Source organism: Neophocaena asiaeorientalis, unplaced genomic scaffold (genome assembly GCF_003031525.2).
Source record: "Neophocaena asiaeorientalis asiaeorientalis breed wild unplaced genomic scaffold, Neophocaena_asiaeorientalis_V1.1 scaffold242, whole genome shotgun sequence".
In the NCBI taxonomy this organism is placed as follows: domain Eukaryota; kingdom Metazoa; phylum Chordata; class Mammalia; order Artiodactyla; family Phocoenidae; genus Neophocaena; species Neophocaena asiaeorientalis.
Window position 1 is genome coordinate 3,274,568 of NW_020172451.1, and position 13,687 is coordinate 3,288,254.

General features: G+C 56.0%; 1 protein-coding gene across 1 annotated transcript in view; it reads left to right on the forward strand.

The window, feature by feature from the left end:
• The first annotated feature begins 220 nt into the window (after positions 1-220).
• CELSR1 (cadherin EGF LAG seven-pass G-type receptor 1) overlaps positions 221-13,687 on the forward strand; it is a 138,211-nt gene continuing 124,744 nt past the window's right edge. Inside the window, exon 1 of the mRNA XM_024737368.1 lies at positions 221-2,685. Coding sequence (XP_024593136.1) covers positions 303-2,685 — 2,383 coding nt within the window. The 5' untranslated portion in view covers positions 221-302. The remainder of the gene's footprint in view (positions 2,686-13,687) is intronic.

A 13,687-nucleotide genomic window follows, 5' to 3' on the forward strand; every position in this document is an offset into this window, starting at 1 on the left:
TGTTCGATGAGCGCTCCAATGGCTACTTCCTCATCGACTCCGACACGGGCTTGGTGAGCACCGCCCGCGCGCTGGACCGCGAGACCAAGGACACGCATGTACTCAAAGTGAGCGCTGTGGACCACGGCTCGCCTCGGCGCTCGGCCGCCACCTACCTCACCGTCACAGTCAGCGACACCAACGACCACAGTCCGGTTTTCGAGCAGTCTGAGTACCGCGAGCGAGTGCGCGAGAACCTGGAGGTGGGCTACGAGGTTCTGACCATCCGCGCTACCGACGGCGACGCGCCCTCCAACGCCAATATGCGCTACCGGCTGCTGGAGGGCGCGGGTGGTGTCTTCGAGATCGACGAGCGCTCGGGCGTAGTGCGCACCCGGGCGGTGGTGGACCGGGAGGAAGAGGCCTCCTACCAGCTGCTGGTGGAGGCCAACGACCAGGGCCGCAACCCGGGCTCGCTCAGTGCCACTGCCACCGTGCACATCGTGGTGGAGGACGAGAACGACAACTACCCCCAGTTCAGCGAGAAGCGCTACGTGGTCCAGGTGCCCGAGGACGTGGCGGTCAACACGCCCGTGCTGCGAGTGCAGGCCACAGATCGGGACCAGGGCCAGAACGCGGCCATACACTACAGCATCATCAGCGGGAACCTGAAGGGGCAGTTCTACCTGCATTCGCTGAGCGGCAGCCTGGATGTGATCAACCCCCTGGACTTCGAGGCCATCCGGGAGTACACGCTGCGCATCAAGGCCCAGGACGGGGGCCGGCCTCCACTCATCAACTCCTCGGGGCTGGTCTCGGTGCAGGTGCTGGACGTGAACGACAACGCCCCCATATTTGTGAGCAGCCCCTTTCAGGCAGCCGTGCTGGAGAACGTGCCTCTGGGCCACTCGGTTCTGCACATTCAGGCGGTGGACGCAGACGCGGGTGAGAACGCGCGTTTGCGCTACCGCCTGGTGGACACCGCCTCGGCCTCCGTGGGCAGTGGCGGTGCTGGGCCCCAAGACCCCGCTTCGGCCGCGGACTTCCCTTTCCACATCCACAACAGCTCGGGCTGGATCACCGTGTGTGCGGAGCTGGACCGTGAGGAATTGGAGCATTACAGCTTCGCGGTGGAGGCGGTGGACCACGGCTCGCCGCCCATGAGCTCCTCCGCCAGCGTGGCCATCACGGTGCTAGACGTAAATGACAACGACCCCATGTTCACGCAGCCCGTGTACGAGCTGCGCTTGAACGAGGACGCAGCCGTGGGGAGCAGCGTGCTGACCCTGCGGGCCCTCGACCGGGATGCTAACAGTGTGATCACCTACCAGCTCACTGGTGGCAACACGCGGAACCGCTTCGCGCTCAGCAGCCAGAGTGGCGGTGGCCTCATCACGCTGGCGCTGCCACTGGACTACAAGCAGGAACGGCAGTACGTGCTGGCGGTAACCGCATCAGACGGCATGCGCGCTCACACTGCACAGGTCTTCATCAATGTCACCGACGCCAACACCCACCGGCCGGTCTTCCAGAGCTCGCACTACACCGTGAGCGTCAGCGAGGACCGGCCCGTGGGCACCTCCATCGCCACCATCAGCGCCACTGACGAGGACACCGGCGAGAACGCCCGCATCACCTACGTGCTGGAGGATCCCGTGCCGCAGTTCCGAATCGACCCCAACACCGGCACCATCTACACCGAGACGGAGCTGGACTACGAGAGCCAGGCCGCCTACACGCTGGGCATCACAGCGCGGGACAACGGTGTCCCTCAGAAGTCCGACACCACCTCCCTGGAGATCCTCGTCCTGGACGCCAATGACAATGCACCGCGGTTCCTGCGGGATTTTTACCAGGGCTCCGTCTTCGAGGATGCTCCCCCATCAACCAGCGTCCTCCAGGTCTCGGCCACGGATCGGGACTCAGGCCCCAATGGCCGCCTGCTGTACACCTTCCAGGGCGGCGACGATGGCGATGGGGACTTCTACATTGAGCCCACATCTGGCGTGATCCGCACCCAGCGCCGGCTGGACCGGGAGAACGTGGCCGTGTATAATCTTCGTGCCCTGGCCGTGGACCGGGGTAACCCGGTGCCCCTTAGCGCCTCCGTGGAAATCCAGGTGACCGTCTTGGACATTAATGACAACCCTCCGGTGTTTGAGAGGGACGAGCTGGAGCTGTTTGTGGAGGAGAACAGCCCGGTGGGGTCCGTGGTGGCGAGGATTCGAGCTGGTGACCCCGACGAAGGCCCCAACGCCCAGATCATGTACCAGATCGTGGAAGGCAACGTGCCTGAGGTCTTCCAGCTTGACCTGCTGAGTGGGGACCTACGTGCCCTGGTCGAGCTGGACTTTGAGGCCCGGCGGGAGTATGTGCTCGTGGTGCAGGCTACGTCGGCCCCCCTGGTGAGCCGGGCCACGGTGCGCATCCGTCTCGTGGACCAGAACGACAACCCCCCGGTCCTGCCGGACTTCCAGATCCTCTTCAACAACTATGTCACCAATAAGTCCAATAGCTTCCCCACTGGTGTGATTGGCCGCATCCCGGCCCATGACCCTGACCTCTTGGACAGCCTCAACTACACCTTCCTGCATGGCAACGAGCTCCAGCTGCTGTTGCTGGACCCCGCCTCGGGCGAGCTGCAGCTCAGCCCCGACCTGAACAACAACCGGCCTCTGGAGGCGCTCATGGAGGTGTCTGTTTCCGGTGAGTGGCCCTGGGGGCTCCGCGGGGCCACCTGGAGAGCTGCGGGGACCTGCCCCGAGCCCGCCCGGCTTGCCGGGGCGCAATCAGGCAGGGCCCGGGTAGCTCTGGGGATTTGTGGCCTCCGGTTGGATGGTTGGATAACGCTAGCCCGGGACGCGCTCCTCAACCAGGCCAAGAGAGTGAGAGGGGCACCGCACTGCTGCCCTCAGCGTTTTTGCTGGGAGCAGTCCTGGGCTTCTTCAAGTTCAAGACCAGGGCTTCCTGGGCTTTTCTCAGAGTGTCTGGCTCCCGAGTTGTGCTGTAAAAACCTGGTCTCGGGTTATCTGAGTGTCCGGTTGGCTTGGTGATGCTTTGTAGTCAGCCTCGTGCCTGTCTGGGGAGGTCAAAGGTCACTGTGCGCCCGTGTGCCAATTAGTTCTTGGGTGGGACTGTTGGAAATTGCCGGATGGGTCCTTGAGTCACCCTGCAAGACAGCCGGAGTTAGTTCCTTTCGTGCCTCTTTTCTGTCTCCTCCAGGTTATAACAGTCGGGCTTATGTGTGCTCGCCTGTGTGGGAGCTCTTTGAAAGCAGCCTCGTTTGATCTTGGCTTCAGCTCCTGGACGTGGACTTGTAATTTGGTTGTTACTTAGAGGCCTGCCTGGGTTGGTGGTGGAGCCAGTGTGGGAACCCTGCTTGCCCGCTCTGGGCTGGAGGGAGGATGTCTCAGCTCAGCCAGCCAGACCCAGGCAGTCAGGGGTGGGTCCTCCATGCTGCTGACCTCCCCGTGTCAGGTAGAGCTGCGGGGCCAGAGAGTGGGACAAACAGGAGGACACGGAAGAGAGAGAGAAGGATTTGGCCGGGCCAGGGGGTGGATTGGGGAACAGTAAAGAGACCCTCAGTGACTCCTGCAGGCAGGTGACCTTAATTAGGAGACCAAACTATCACCAAGAAAGGTTAGGATCTGTGGGTGGAGTCAGTGTTTCAGACGAATTGTTTAAACAATAAATTATTACAATACAGCATACCCATGGGAGCCCTGGAAGAATTAAAAAGTTAATTTTCTGATTTATTTTGTTTCCGCAGTTGGCTGTAATTCTTTATTTACTAAGGATTGGGTAGCAAACAGTTTCCAGTTGTTTGCTTATAAAATCTGGAACGTATAGCTCCGGTTTTGAGGCCATGCGATACTGCAGCATTGATGTTGTCAGCCTAGTCTGCCTGTAGGTGAACATTGTGGCTTTTGTGAAGTTGTGAACGTGTGTAGAGAATGCGGAATAGGCCTTTAAGGAGAATTGTCAACCAGGGTTATGGATTTTCCGAGCAGCAACAATTTTAAAAGAAAGTCTCTTTCACAAATTTCCATTTGCATTTTCTCTTTCTTTGTCCCCCTGTACTGCTTTACCTGCTAGATAAAGCAGAGTGGATGGAAAATTTAGCCTATATAAAAATGACTTGGGGGGGACTTCCCTGGTGGTGCAGTGGTTAAGAATCCACCTGCCAGTGCAGGGGACACGGGTTTGATCCCTGGTCCGGGAAGATCCCACATGCCACGGAGCAACTAAGCCTGTGTACCTCAACTACTGAGCCTGCGCTCTAGAGCCCGTGAGCCACAACTACTGAGCCCGAGCGCCTAGAGCCCATGCTTTGCAACAAGAGAAGCCCCTGCTTGCCTCAACTAGAGAAAGCCTGCGCGCAGCAACGAAGACCTAACACAGCCAAAAAAAAAAAAGACTTGGCAACATCATAGGGTTTTGAATTTACAGAGGATATGGTGCTTTAGTGGGAGTGGGTACATGCCGGGAGCAGGGATGTTTTGTGTGTCTGAAACATCAGGAATGTGGCCTCCCCTATGATGGCTGGATAAAGGGTTTAAGATGGATTTTGTTCAAAAGAGGTTAGTTACTGAGGGCCGTCTTGCGTACTGGGTGGAACCGCAGCCAGGACCACAGTTGAAGGTGGGTTGGGTGCTCCATGCTGTGATGTAATTGTCCCAGTGATCCAGTTTGGGCTTCCAGTCGTTGTGACGTACCCTCGTGTCAGTCAGGCACTGGGGCCTCATGTCCACCCTCCCAGATGGTGATGGTCACCTTGTACTGGGTTCTGCCTGGATATCAAGCAGTTTTGTAAACTCTTTTACCTGCACCATCACTTATTTCTCTGGTACCTGGGAAGTGAGTGGCATTGGGTGGCTGCCCATTATACAGATGAAGAGACTGAGGCTCAGAGGTGTTACATCACTTCCTCAGGGTCACATAGCCGGCAAGCAGAAGCACTAGGCATCCACCCAGATCTAAGCAAAACAAGCTGGCTCTTCACACTCCCATCTTACCTGAGAGAAGAGTTTTGTTTTTTTAATTGTATTTCATTTTAGTTACTTCTTTAAAATATAAATTTATTTATTTTTGGCTGCATTGGGTCTTCGTTACTGCACGCGGGCTTTCTCTAGCTGTGGTGAGCGGTGGCTTCTCTTGTTGCGGAGCGCGGGCTCTAGGTGCGTGGGCTTCACTAGTTCTGGCATGTGGGCTCAGTAGTTGTGGTGCACGGGCTTAGTTGCTCTGCAGCATGTGGGATCTTCCCGGGCCAGGGATTGAACCCGTGTCCCCTGCATTGGCAGGCAGATTCTTAACGAGTGCACCACCAGAAGAGAAAAGTTTTGAGGAATTAGTTGCTAAGCTGAATTGTTTCAGGGCCGAATCCTTGCCCTGGTTTAAGTAGGCACCTTGGGATCCTATACAGCCCTCTGACCATTTGACGACTATTTAATGCTTCAAAGGAAAAAATATTATAAACTATAAAATATGTAATTCCCAACAGCAAAGCTGTGTGTAGAAACAGAACAAAACAAAAAGGTCAGCCTTTGAATTAACCAGACTTGGATTCTTAGGTTTTTTAAAAGAAACAATGGGGAAAGCTGGGGTTTCGAACTCACAAGCTATTTTCAATGAAGTGTGATTGGCTTCCCCGAGTTTACAGCCATGCCTGTGGCCTCTAGCGCATTATTACCGCCCTCGAGGTGCTGTAAAGCAGAGCCCATGGGTCTTCCCTGGTGGCGCAGTGGTTGAGAGTCCGCCTGCCGATGCAGGGGACACGGGTTCGTGCCCTGGTCCGTGAAGATCCCACATGCTGTGGAGCGGCTGGGCCCGTGAGCCATGGCCGCTGAGCCTGCGCGTCCGGAGCCTGTGCTCTGCAACGGGAGAGGCCACAGCAGTGAGAGGCCCGCGTACTGCCCAAAAAAAGCGCTCTACAGCCCGCGAGCCACAACTACTGAGCCGGTGTGCCACAACTACTGAAGCCCGCACGCCTAGAGCCTGTGCTCTGCATCAAGAGAAGCCCACGCGCCGCAACGAAGAGTAGCCCCCGCTCGCCGCAACTAGAGAAAGCCCGTGCTCAGCAACAAAGACACGAACTGGGATGAGGGCAGCTCCTTTTGCCTGGATGGGGGCGTTAGTACAATCATTGGACTGGGAGCAGATAGTGTTGATGGTTTTATGTAGCCCACCAAGGACAAAACACTGAAAATTTTCTGGATTCTGAGCATAGTCACATTCAAATTGCTCCCGTTTTTAGATAACATCCAGTGATACATGGTGTTTGTTTTATATGGGACAGTTTTTTTTTTTTTTTATTTTAAAATTTATTTTTGGTTGTATTGGGTCTTTGTTGCTGTGCACGGGCTTTCTCTAGTTGTGTCGAGCGGGGACTACTCTTCGTTGTGGTGTGTGGGCTTCTCCTTGCGGTGGCTTCTCTTGTTGCCAAGCACAGACTCTAGGTGCACGGGCTTCAGTAACTGTGGCACGTAGGCTCGGTAGTTGTGGCTCACGGGCTCTAGAGCGCAGGCTTACTAGTTGTGGCTCACGGGTTTAGTTGCTCCGGGGCATGTGGGATCTTCCCGGACTAGGGCTCGAACCTGTGTCCCCTGCATCGGCGGGCGGATTCCTAACCACTGCACCACCAGGGAAGTCCCTACATGTGACAGTTTTTGAATGAGATTTAAAATTCTACGATAGGGGCTTTTGTACTCTGAATGTTTATAAGAGCCGTGTTTGCATTTTAGAAAGCAGCGTTGCTAATAACCCAACGGGACTGTCACATGTGGAGTCCCTTAGGTAGTTTTTCTAGATGTTGGTCATTTAGTAACACGGGCCTTTTAAATTCAACTTGAACATGTGTGTCCCTGCGGGTGTCCAGCCGTGAGCTGCACATCATGCATTTGGTGGAAAATGACCTCGTGCTTGTGGGCGTGTGGGCCAGTGGGAGTGGGAAAAGTAGCATTTTGCGGGGTAAAAATGATTGGGCCATGAGTCACTCAGACGCGTCAGAAAATACTGAAAGTCGTGAAATAACAAGATTGAATAACCTTTATCCGTTTACTCTGGTGGGACTCAATGGGATAAAGCCGTCCAGGCTTGATAAAGTTTTAAAAAGTGTTTGCCGAGTTAAATACAGGATATCGTAGTGACCGTGATGGCCAACAAGGAAGTAGGGACGTGGGCATTGTACCAGGCAGCGTCTGGAGGCAAGCATTATGCTTCTTTGCTGAATCTTACCCTGTGGAAAAGGGTCAGACCAGCTTAAACCACGTCAGTCGTCGAGCTGGATTCTCCAGTAACATAACTTACCCCGGAAGAGTTAGGTACTTTGGGAAGCTAGTTAACTGTCTCGGCGCTTTAGTATCTGGAGGTCGTCACTTGGCAATATACTTTCAGAAACACTGGCTCAGAAACAAGGGAGTGTTTATTTGTTTATCGAGCGCCTGCTATGTGCCAGGCCTACTGTGTGCCAGGCCCTGGAGAGGGAGGTTGGGTGGGGACAGTCGATAAACAGGGAAGTGAATTCAAGGGGAGCGTGGGCTGGGGACTCCCCTGTGCCGAGGTGAGTGTGGTATGTCTTCCCGCCAGCTGAATCCCCTCCCCCGCAGCTGAGCTGCTGATGGGGGTGGGTGGATGGAGGGGATTTGGGAGGTTAGATGGTGAGATGTGGAGGTGAGGGTGGGGTTGATCGGCCCACGTGCTCCTCGTGCTAGGACCCTCCCCCACTACCCCGCACCCCGACCTTGTGCTACCTGTCTGCTCCTGCCGCAGCTTTGTCGGTGGAAGGTATCGTCTCATCGAGGAGCAGACCAGGGCCCCCAGAGGCTCGACCCCGCATCCAGGGCGCCCGGCTTGTGGTGGCAGCTTTGGGATTTGAACCCGGGACGGCGGCTCCCAAGCTGTGTTCTCTCAGGCTGTGCTTTTGGGAACATGCAGGTGAACGTGGGGTGAGGAGGTGCGTGCCCCGGGGGAGGACCCTGAGGCCACTTTGGACCCCGTGCAGCTGGGCACCTTTGACCTTGTCGTGAAGACGGTTGGATGTACAGGTCTGGGCAGGCGAGACCAGCTGGGGCCATAGCCAGAGGTGGTGAGCGTGGCCTCCGGGGTGACAGAGAGGACCACCGTGGCCGCAGGGGCGGAGGGTACTCGGGCAGAGGACCCCTGTGATGGGGACATGGGTCAGGTGCAGCCTGGGGGGGCCCAGGCAGGCTGGACCTGCATGAGAGCTGGAGCTGGAATAAACACCCGCAGGAGGACAAAACCAAGGGTCCGAGGCCCTGGAGGCTGAGGGAGTGTGAGGGCCTGAAGGGGGTCACCAGTGGCTGATGGCTTTTGGTGTTCAGGGAGCCTCAGGACAGAGGTGTGACTTGGGTTAGCCAAGGGGAGGTCCTTGATGGTCTCCATGAGAGCCGGGGTGTTGTGGGGCTTGAGGAGCAGAGGACTGAGTGGCCGGGTGTGGGGGAAGCTCAGAGGGAAGGTGGGATGGCCATGGGGACGCAGGCAGAGTTGACAGTCGAGAGGGGTTGACCAGTTAACGTGCAGAACCGTCCTAGCCCGTCCTGCAATGCGCTGCTTGCACAGGTGTTCATCTGTCACAGGCGCTGGCACCTTTGGGGGGCACTGGACTGGGGGGGTGGGCCTCAGTGGCAGTCAAGGGCCTGCTGTGGCCGAGCTGAGTGTTGATGGGGCTGCAGGAGTCGGGGCGGGGACGGCAGCGTCCGCTTCTCTTTGAGTCACGGGACCCCTGATGCGGGAACAGGAGTGCAGGGGGGGATGGGCAGGGGCTGAAGGCCACAGGTGACCTGACTCACGAGGACCCAGCTTTCCCCATCTCAGCCCTGCCTACCTGGTGACATGAGGTCTCCATCTGTCCCCACGTACCGATGAGGGTGACAGAGAGACTGTTTTCTTAAAATCCGGGAAACGTTGCAGCCACGTGAGCCCTTCGGAAGGAGGGGTGGCGCTGATATCATACCTGGAAAAGTGACTGGTGTTGGTGATGCCACAAGTCTGTCCAGAACCTGGTGTCACCGTTGAAAGTCCACTTTGGTGTGGGCTGCTGCACGCACCTGAGAGCAGAAACCCCTTAAGGAACCAGAAGTGTGGCCGGGCCGCTGGCACTTGGATGCAGACAGAAGTAGATTTTATCAAGTGGGGCAGAGAGTGCGGAAAATATTCTGAAGATTGGCTTGGTTCTTTTCAACTCACAGCCTAGGGGGAAAATAGTTTTCGGTTTTTTCTTCTTCTCTAACCTGAACACGTAGGTTCTTATAAAAGCCCTTCTTGGATATTGGGTGGAGGAGGGATAGTAAATAACCCTCTTCCTTTCTGCATGTTTGTTTTGGAAGGGTAACCGGGGTAACTCGGGTTAGGGACCCAGGTTGTGGTGGACAGAGGGACGGGCCCCCCTCTGCTTTGCCCTGTAGGCCTGAGGCTCGGCACACAGTAGGTGCTCAGCAAATCTGTGGATTATTTATGGAATGATCCAGAGGGGTCCGGGGGGAGGGGCCACGTGCCAAGGCCAAGGGCCTCCTCTTCTGCCTTCACTTAGAGGACAGATGCGGGGGGGAGGGGGCCTGTGCAGAGGACAGGCCACTCTCAGTTCCTTCCATGCTTGGCTGTGGGCTTGGCCCCGGGTGGAAGGAATGGGCTGTTCTCAGGAAACCTCCAATGGCTGAATTCTGCTTTTGCTTCAGGTAAGAACTTGCGGCTACCTGGCTAATCACCTTTTTGGGCGTGAACATTCTGAAGCTGGGAAAAGCCCAACAGGAGGCTTTATCATTTTCATCACTCGGTTGAGTGTCTCTTGATGTCCTGGATAAAGGCCATGTTTTTTTCTTAAACACACAGACACGCACATGTACACATATACACAGGTACACATGTACGCATGTCTACACACGAACAGACCCACACATGATTTAAACAACTACTTTAAAGGCAAACTACGTTAGAATAACCTTTCCTTCCACCCACTGCACTACTGGGTTTTTGTTGTTGTTGTTGGGTTTTTTTGCGGTACGTGGGCCTCTCACTGCTGTGGCCTCTCCCGTTGTGGAGCACAGGCTCCGGACGCGCAGGCTCAGCGGCCATGGCTCACGGGCCCAGCCGCTCCGCGGCATGTGGGATCCTCCCGGACCGGGGCACGAACCCGCGTCCCCTGCATCGGCAGGCGGAGGGTTTTAACCTTTGCCGTCGTGGTGGAGGGCACGTGGGCCAACACAGGGGTCCCTTGGAGCTGGGGGCCTTGTGCAGGGGTTTGGGAAGGCACAGAGGATGGGGGACCCCGTGGAAGGGGCATTGTGCTAGCCCTTGGCCGGCGGACACCGCCATGTCAGATCCTCAGCGCCTGGCAGGTCGGCGGCTGAGGCTGCAGGGATTGGCCTTGTGGGCACCTTTCCACGTGCTTTTCCGTTGGAGCTGCCGGTGCAGGTGAACTTCAGGTGAGCAGGTGAGCTGGTGTCCTTTCTCCATGAATCTTGTGGGCGAGGTGACAGTCCCTCCATTTTATAGGCAGGAACCTGAGATGGGCTGCCCCGCCCCTCACCTGTCGTCACGTTTCCTGAAAGGGTGGACACTTCCGGGTCCCCGAATGCCTTGTGCTGGCTCTGGGGAGCTGGGGGGTTATGGCCTCCCTCCCTAACCGCTCCCCTCCCTGGCCGGGCCCCCCTCCTCGTCTTTGCTGTGGCTCATGGTCCGGGGTCAGGGCCTGGCCTTCGAGGGCCAAGCGGCCCACGGTGCAGGAGGCTGGCCTCAGAGCCGGACGGGGCATCTGGGCTGGTCACGTGAGAGCACGGCCACCACGCTGTTCCGGCTTGTGTGCTTGGGCTCTGCCTGCGTCATCTCACTGGGGTCTCAGAGAACCCTCATTTCGCAGTGGAGACTGAGGCCGGCGAGCTGGTGGTGGGGAGGGCCGGGCCCAGACCCTGGTGTCTGAGTACTCTAACTACTGTGGTGACCACCCCCTTCAGTCCCCACCTTCGGCCAGTGGCTGAGCCCTGGAAGGGGGAGCCTAGGTTTGGGGATTCTGAGGATGGAAGCTCGGTGTGAGTGACCACATTGCCCAGAACAGGAGGGCTGAGGGCCGTGTGTGCGTCAGGCCTGATTCCACGGGAGCAATCGGCCCTTCCCCCCTCCCTCGGATGAGCAGGGTGGGGAAGCAGGGGGTCCTGGGGAGCTGTGCCCGAGTCTCTATGGGGTCTTCTGTGGTGGAGCTGTGTCACAGGAAAGTGTGGAGTGCAGGACCGGTGTGCACCAGCTGCAGGGAGGAGTCTCTATGGGGTCTTCTGTGGTGGAGCTGTGTCACAGGAAAGTGTGGAGTGCAGGACCGGTGTGCACCAGCTGCAGGGAGGAGTCTCTATGGGGTCTTCTGTGGTGGAGCTGTGTCACAGGAAAGTGTGGAGTGCAGGACCGGTGTGCACCAGCTGCAGGGAGGAGCCAGAGCCAGTGCAGGGGTCAGAGCCACAGGCAGGGGAGGTGGGCACGGATGAGCCCACACAGAGCAGCTGTGTGATGTGCCCTCGGGGCGACTTCCGGCTCCAAGAGCATAGATTCTGCTGGCCAGGGAGCCCCCTGCCAGCCTTCCCTCTTTCCCTCCCGCTCTCCCTCCATCAGTCAATCAAGAGTTTTCTCTCATTTCTTATAATCGGTTTTTACTGCTGGGTCTGTAGCTTTCTTGTCTTTTTAGGATTTTTTTTTTTCTCTTTTTTTTTTGCGGTACGCGGGCCTCTCACTGTTGTGGCCTCTCCCATTGCGGAGCACAGGCTCCGGACGCGCAGGCTCAGCGGCCATGGCTCACGGGCCCAGCCGCTCCGCGGCATGTGGGATCTTCCCGGACCGGGGGCACGAACCCGCGTCCCCTGCATCGGCAGGCGGACTCTCAAGCACTGTGCCACCAGGGAAGCCCTTTTTAGGATTTTTTAAATACCCACTCTAAATTATTACTTCATTAAGGTAAACTAACAGCAAGTAGTGTAAATAAAGTCATATGCTCTGTAAGCATTTGGAGATAAGAGCTTTTTTGCCAAGCAATATACTTTTATCAGTGAGTTGGTTTTTTTTTTTTTGGCCTCTCCTTGTGGCTTGCAGGATCTTAGTTCCCTGACCAGGTATCAGACCCTTGCCCCTTGTGGTGGAAGCGCAGAGTCCTAACCGCTGGACCACCAGGGAGGTCCCTGTGAGTTGATTGTTGCAGGACCGTTTCCATAGCGTGAAGTAGTTCAGCTTCTGTGCAGCCCTGCGTTGGAAAAGGCCAAGTGCGGCCACCCTCCCAGCAGCTGTCCTTCTGTGTTGTGACCCATCTCCAGTATTGGGGGGAGCATGAGGGAGGTTCCACTGGCGAGGAAGCCCGGGTGGCATGCCCTCGTGCTGATTGCTGACACTGGTCCGGGTGGCCCTCTCTGGGCCTTGGTGCCTCCATTGAAATGGGGGTGGGGGTGGGGTCATTGCCCAGGACCCTCCTCTCGACTCCTACCCTGTGTCATTCTGTAAGTGAAGGGTCCAGCCTGGGCTGTGAGTTGGGAAACCTTTTTCTTGCCATGTACCGTGCAGGTGCTGAGAAATGATCGCGTTTAAAAGCTGTTACGAAATCCTTTCATATCCAGTATCTGATAAGGGAATATTCCAGAACTTGTAAAGAACTCCTGCAGCTCAGCAGCAGAGAAACAACCAACCAGATTACACAGCGGGCAAAGGACACGATAGACATTTCTCCCAAGGAGAGAGCCGATGGTCCACAGGCAAAAGATGCTCAACACCACTGATCACTAGGAAAACGCAAATCAGAGCCACAGTGGGACACCACCTCAGACCTTTAGGATGGCCATTATGAAAACAAAGCAAAGCAGAAAGTAGCAAGTGTTGGCAAGGGTGTGGAGCAATGGGAACCCTTGTGCCCTGTTGGGAATGTGAAATGATGCAGCTGCTGTGGAAAAGTGTGGTGGTTCCTCAAAAAGTTAAACACAGAATTGCCATAGGATCCAGGAATTCCGCTTCTGGACATACAGCCAAAAGAAGTAAAAGCAGGGACTTAAACAGATATTTGCACACCCATGTTCATAGCGGCACGATTCACGGTAGCCAAAGGTGGAAGCAACCCAAGTGTCCATTGAGGGATGAACGGATGAGCAAAAGTGGTCTCTACGTACCACGGAATATTACTCAGCCTTAAGAAGGAAGGAATTTCTGACACAGGCTACCACGTGGATGGACCTTGAGAACATTGTGCTCATTGAAATAAGCCAGACACAGAAGGACGAATATCGTAGGATTATTTGAGGTTGCTAGGGTAGTCAAATTCGTGGAGACAGAAAGTAGAATGGACGTTACCAGGGCTGGGGAAGAGGGAATGGGGGGGGGTGTTTGTTTGTTTGATGGGTATAAAGTTTCAGTTTTGCTGGATGAAAAGAGCCCTGGAGATGGATGGTGGTGCTGGTCGCACGGTAACGTGTTTAATGCCACTGAGCTGTACACTTAAAAATGACTACAGTGTTAAACTTTACATACATTTTACCGCAGTTAAGAAAATGCCAACAAAGCAAAACTGTTCCGGCCACTCAGGTGCTGGATAAGTGGAAGCAGGTACCTTTGCCTTGTGGTTCCCCCCACCCCCACCCCCAGACCTGCGCCCTGATCCCTTTTGTCTTGTTCTGGGTTGTGATGGCCCCTACTGCAGAGCCCGGGTGTCTCATTCTTTGTGTTTCTGAGTTCAGCC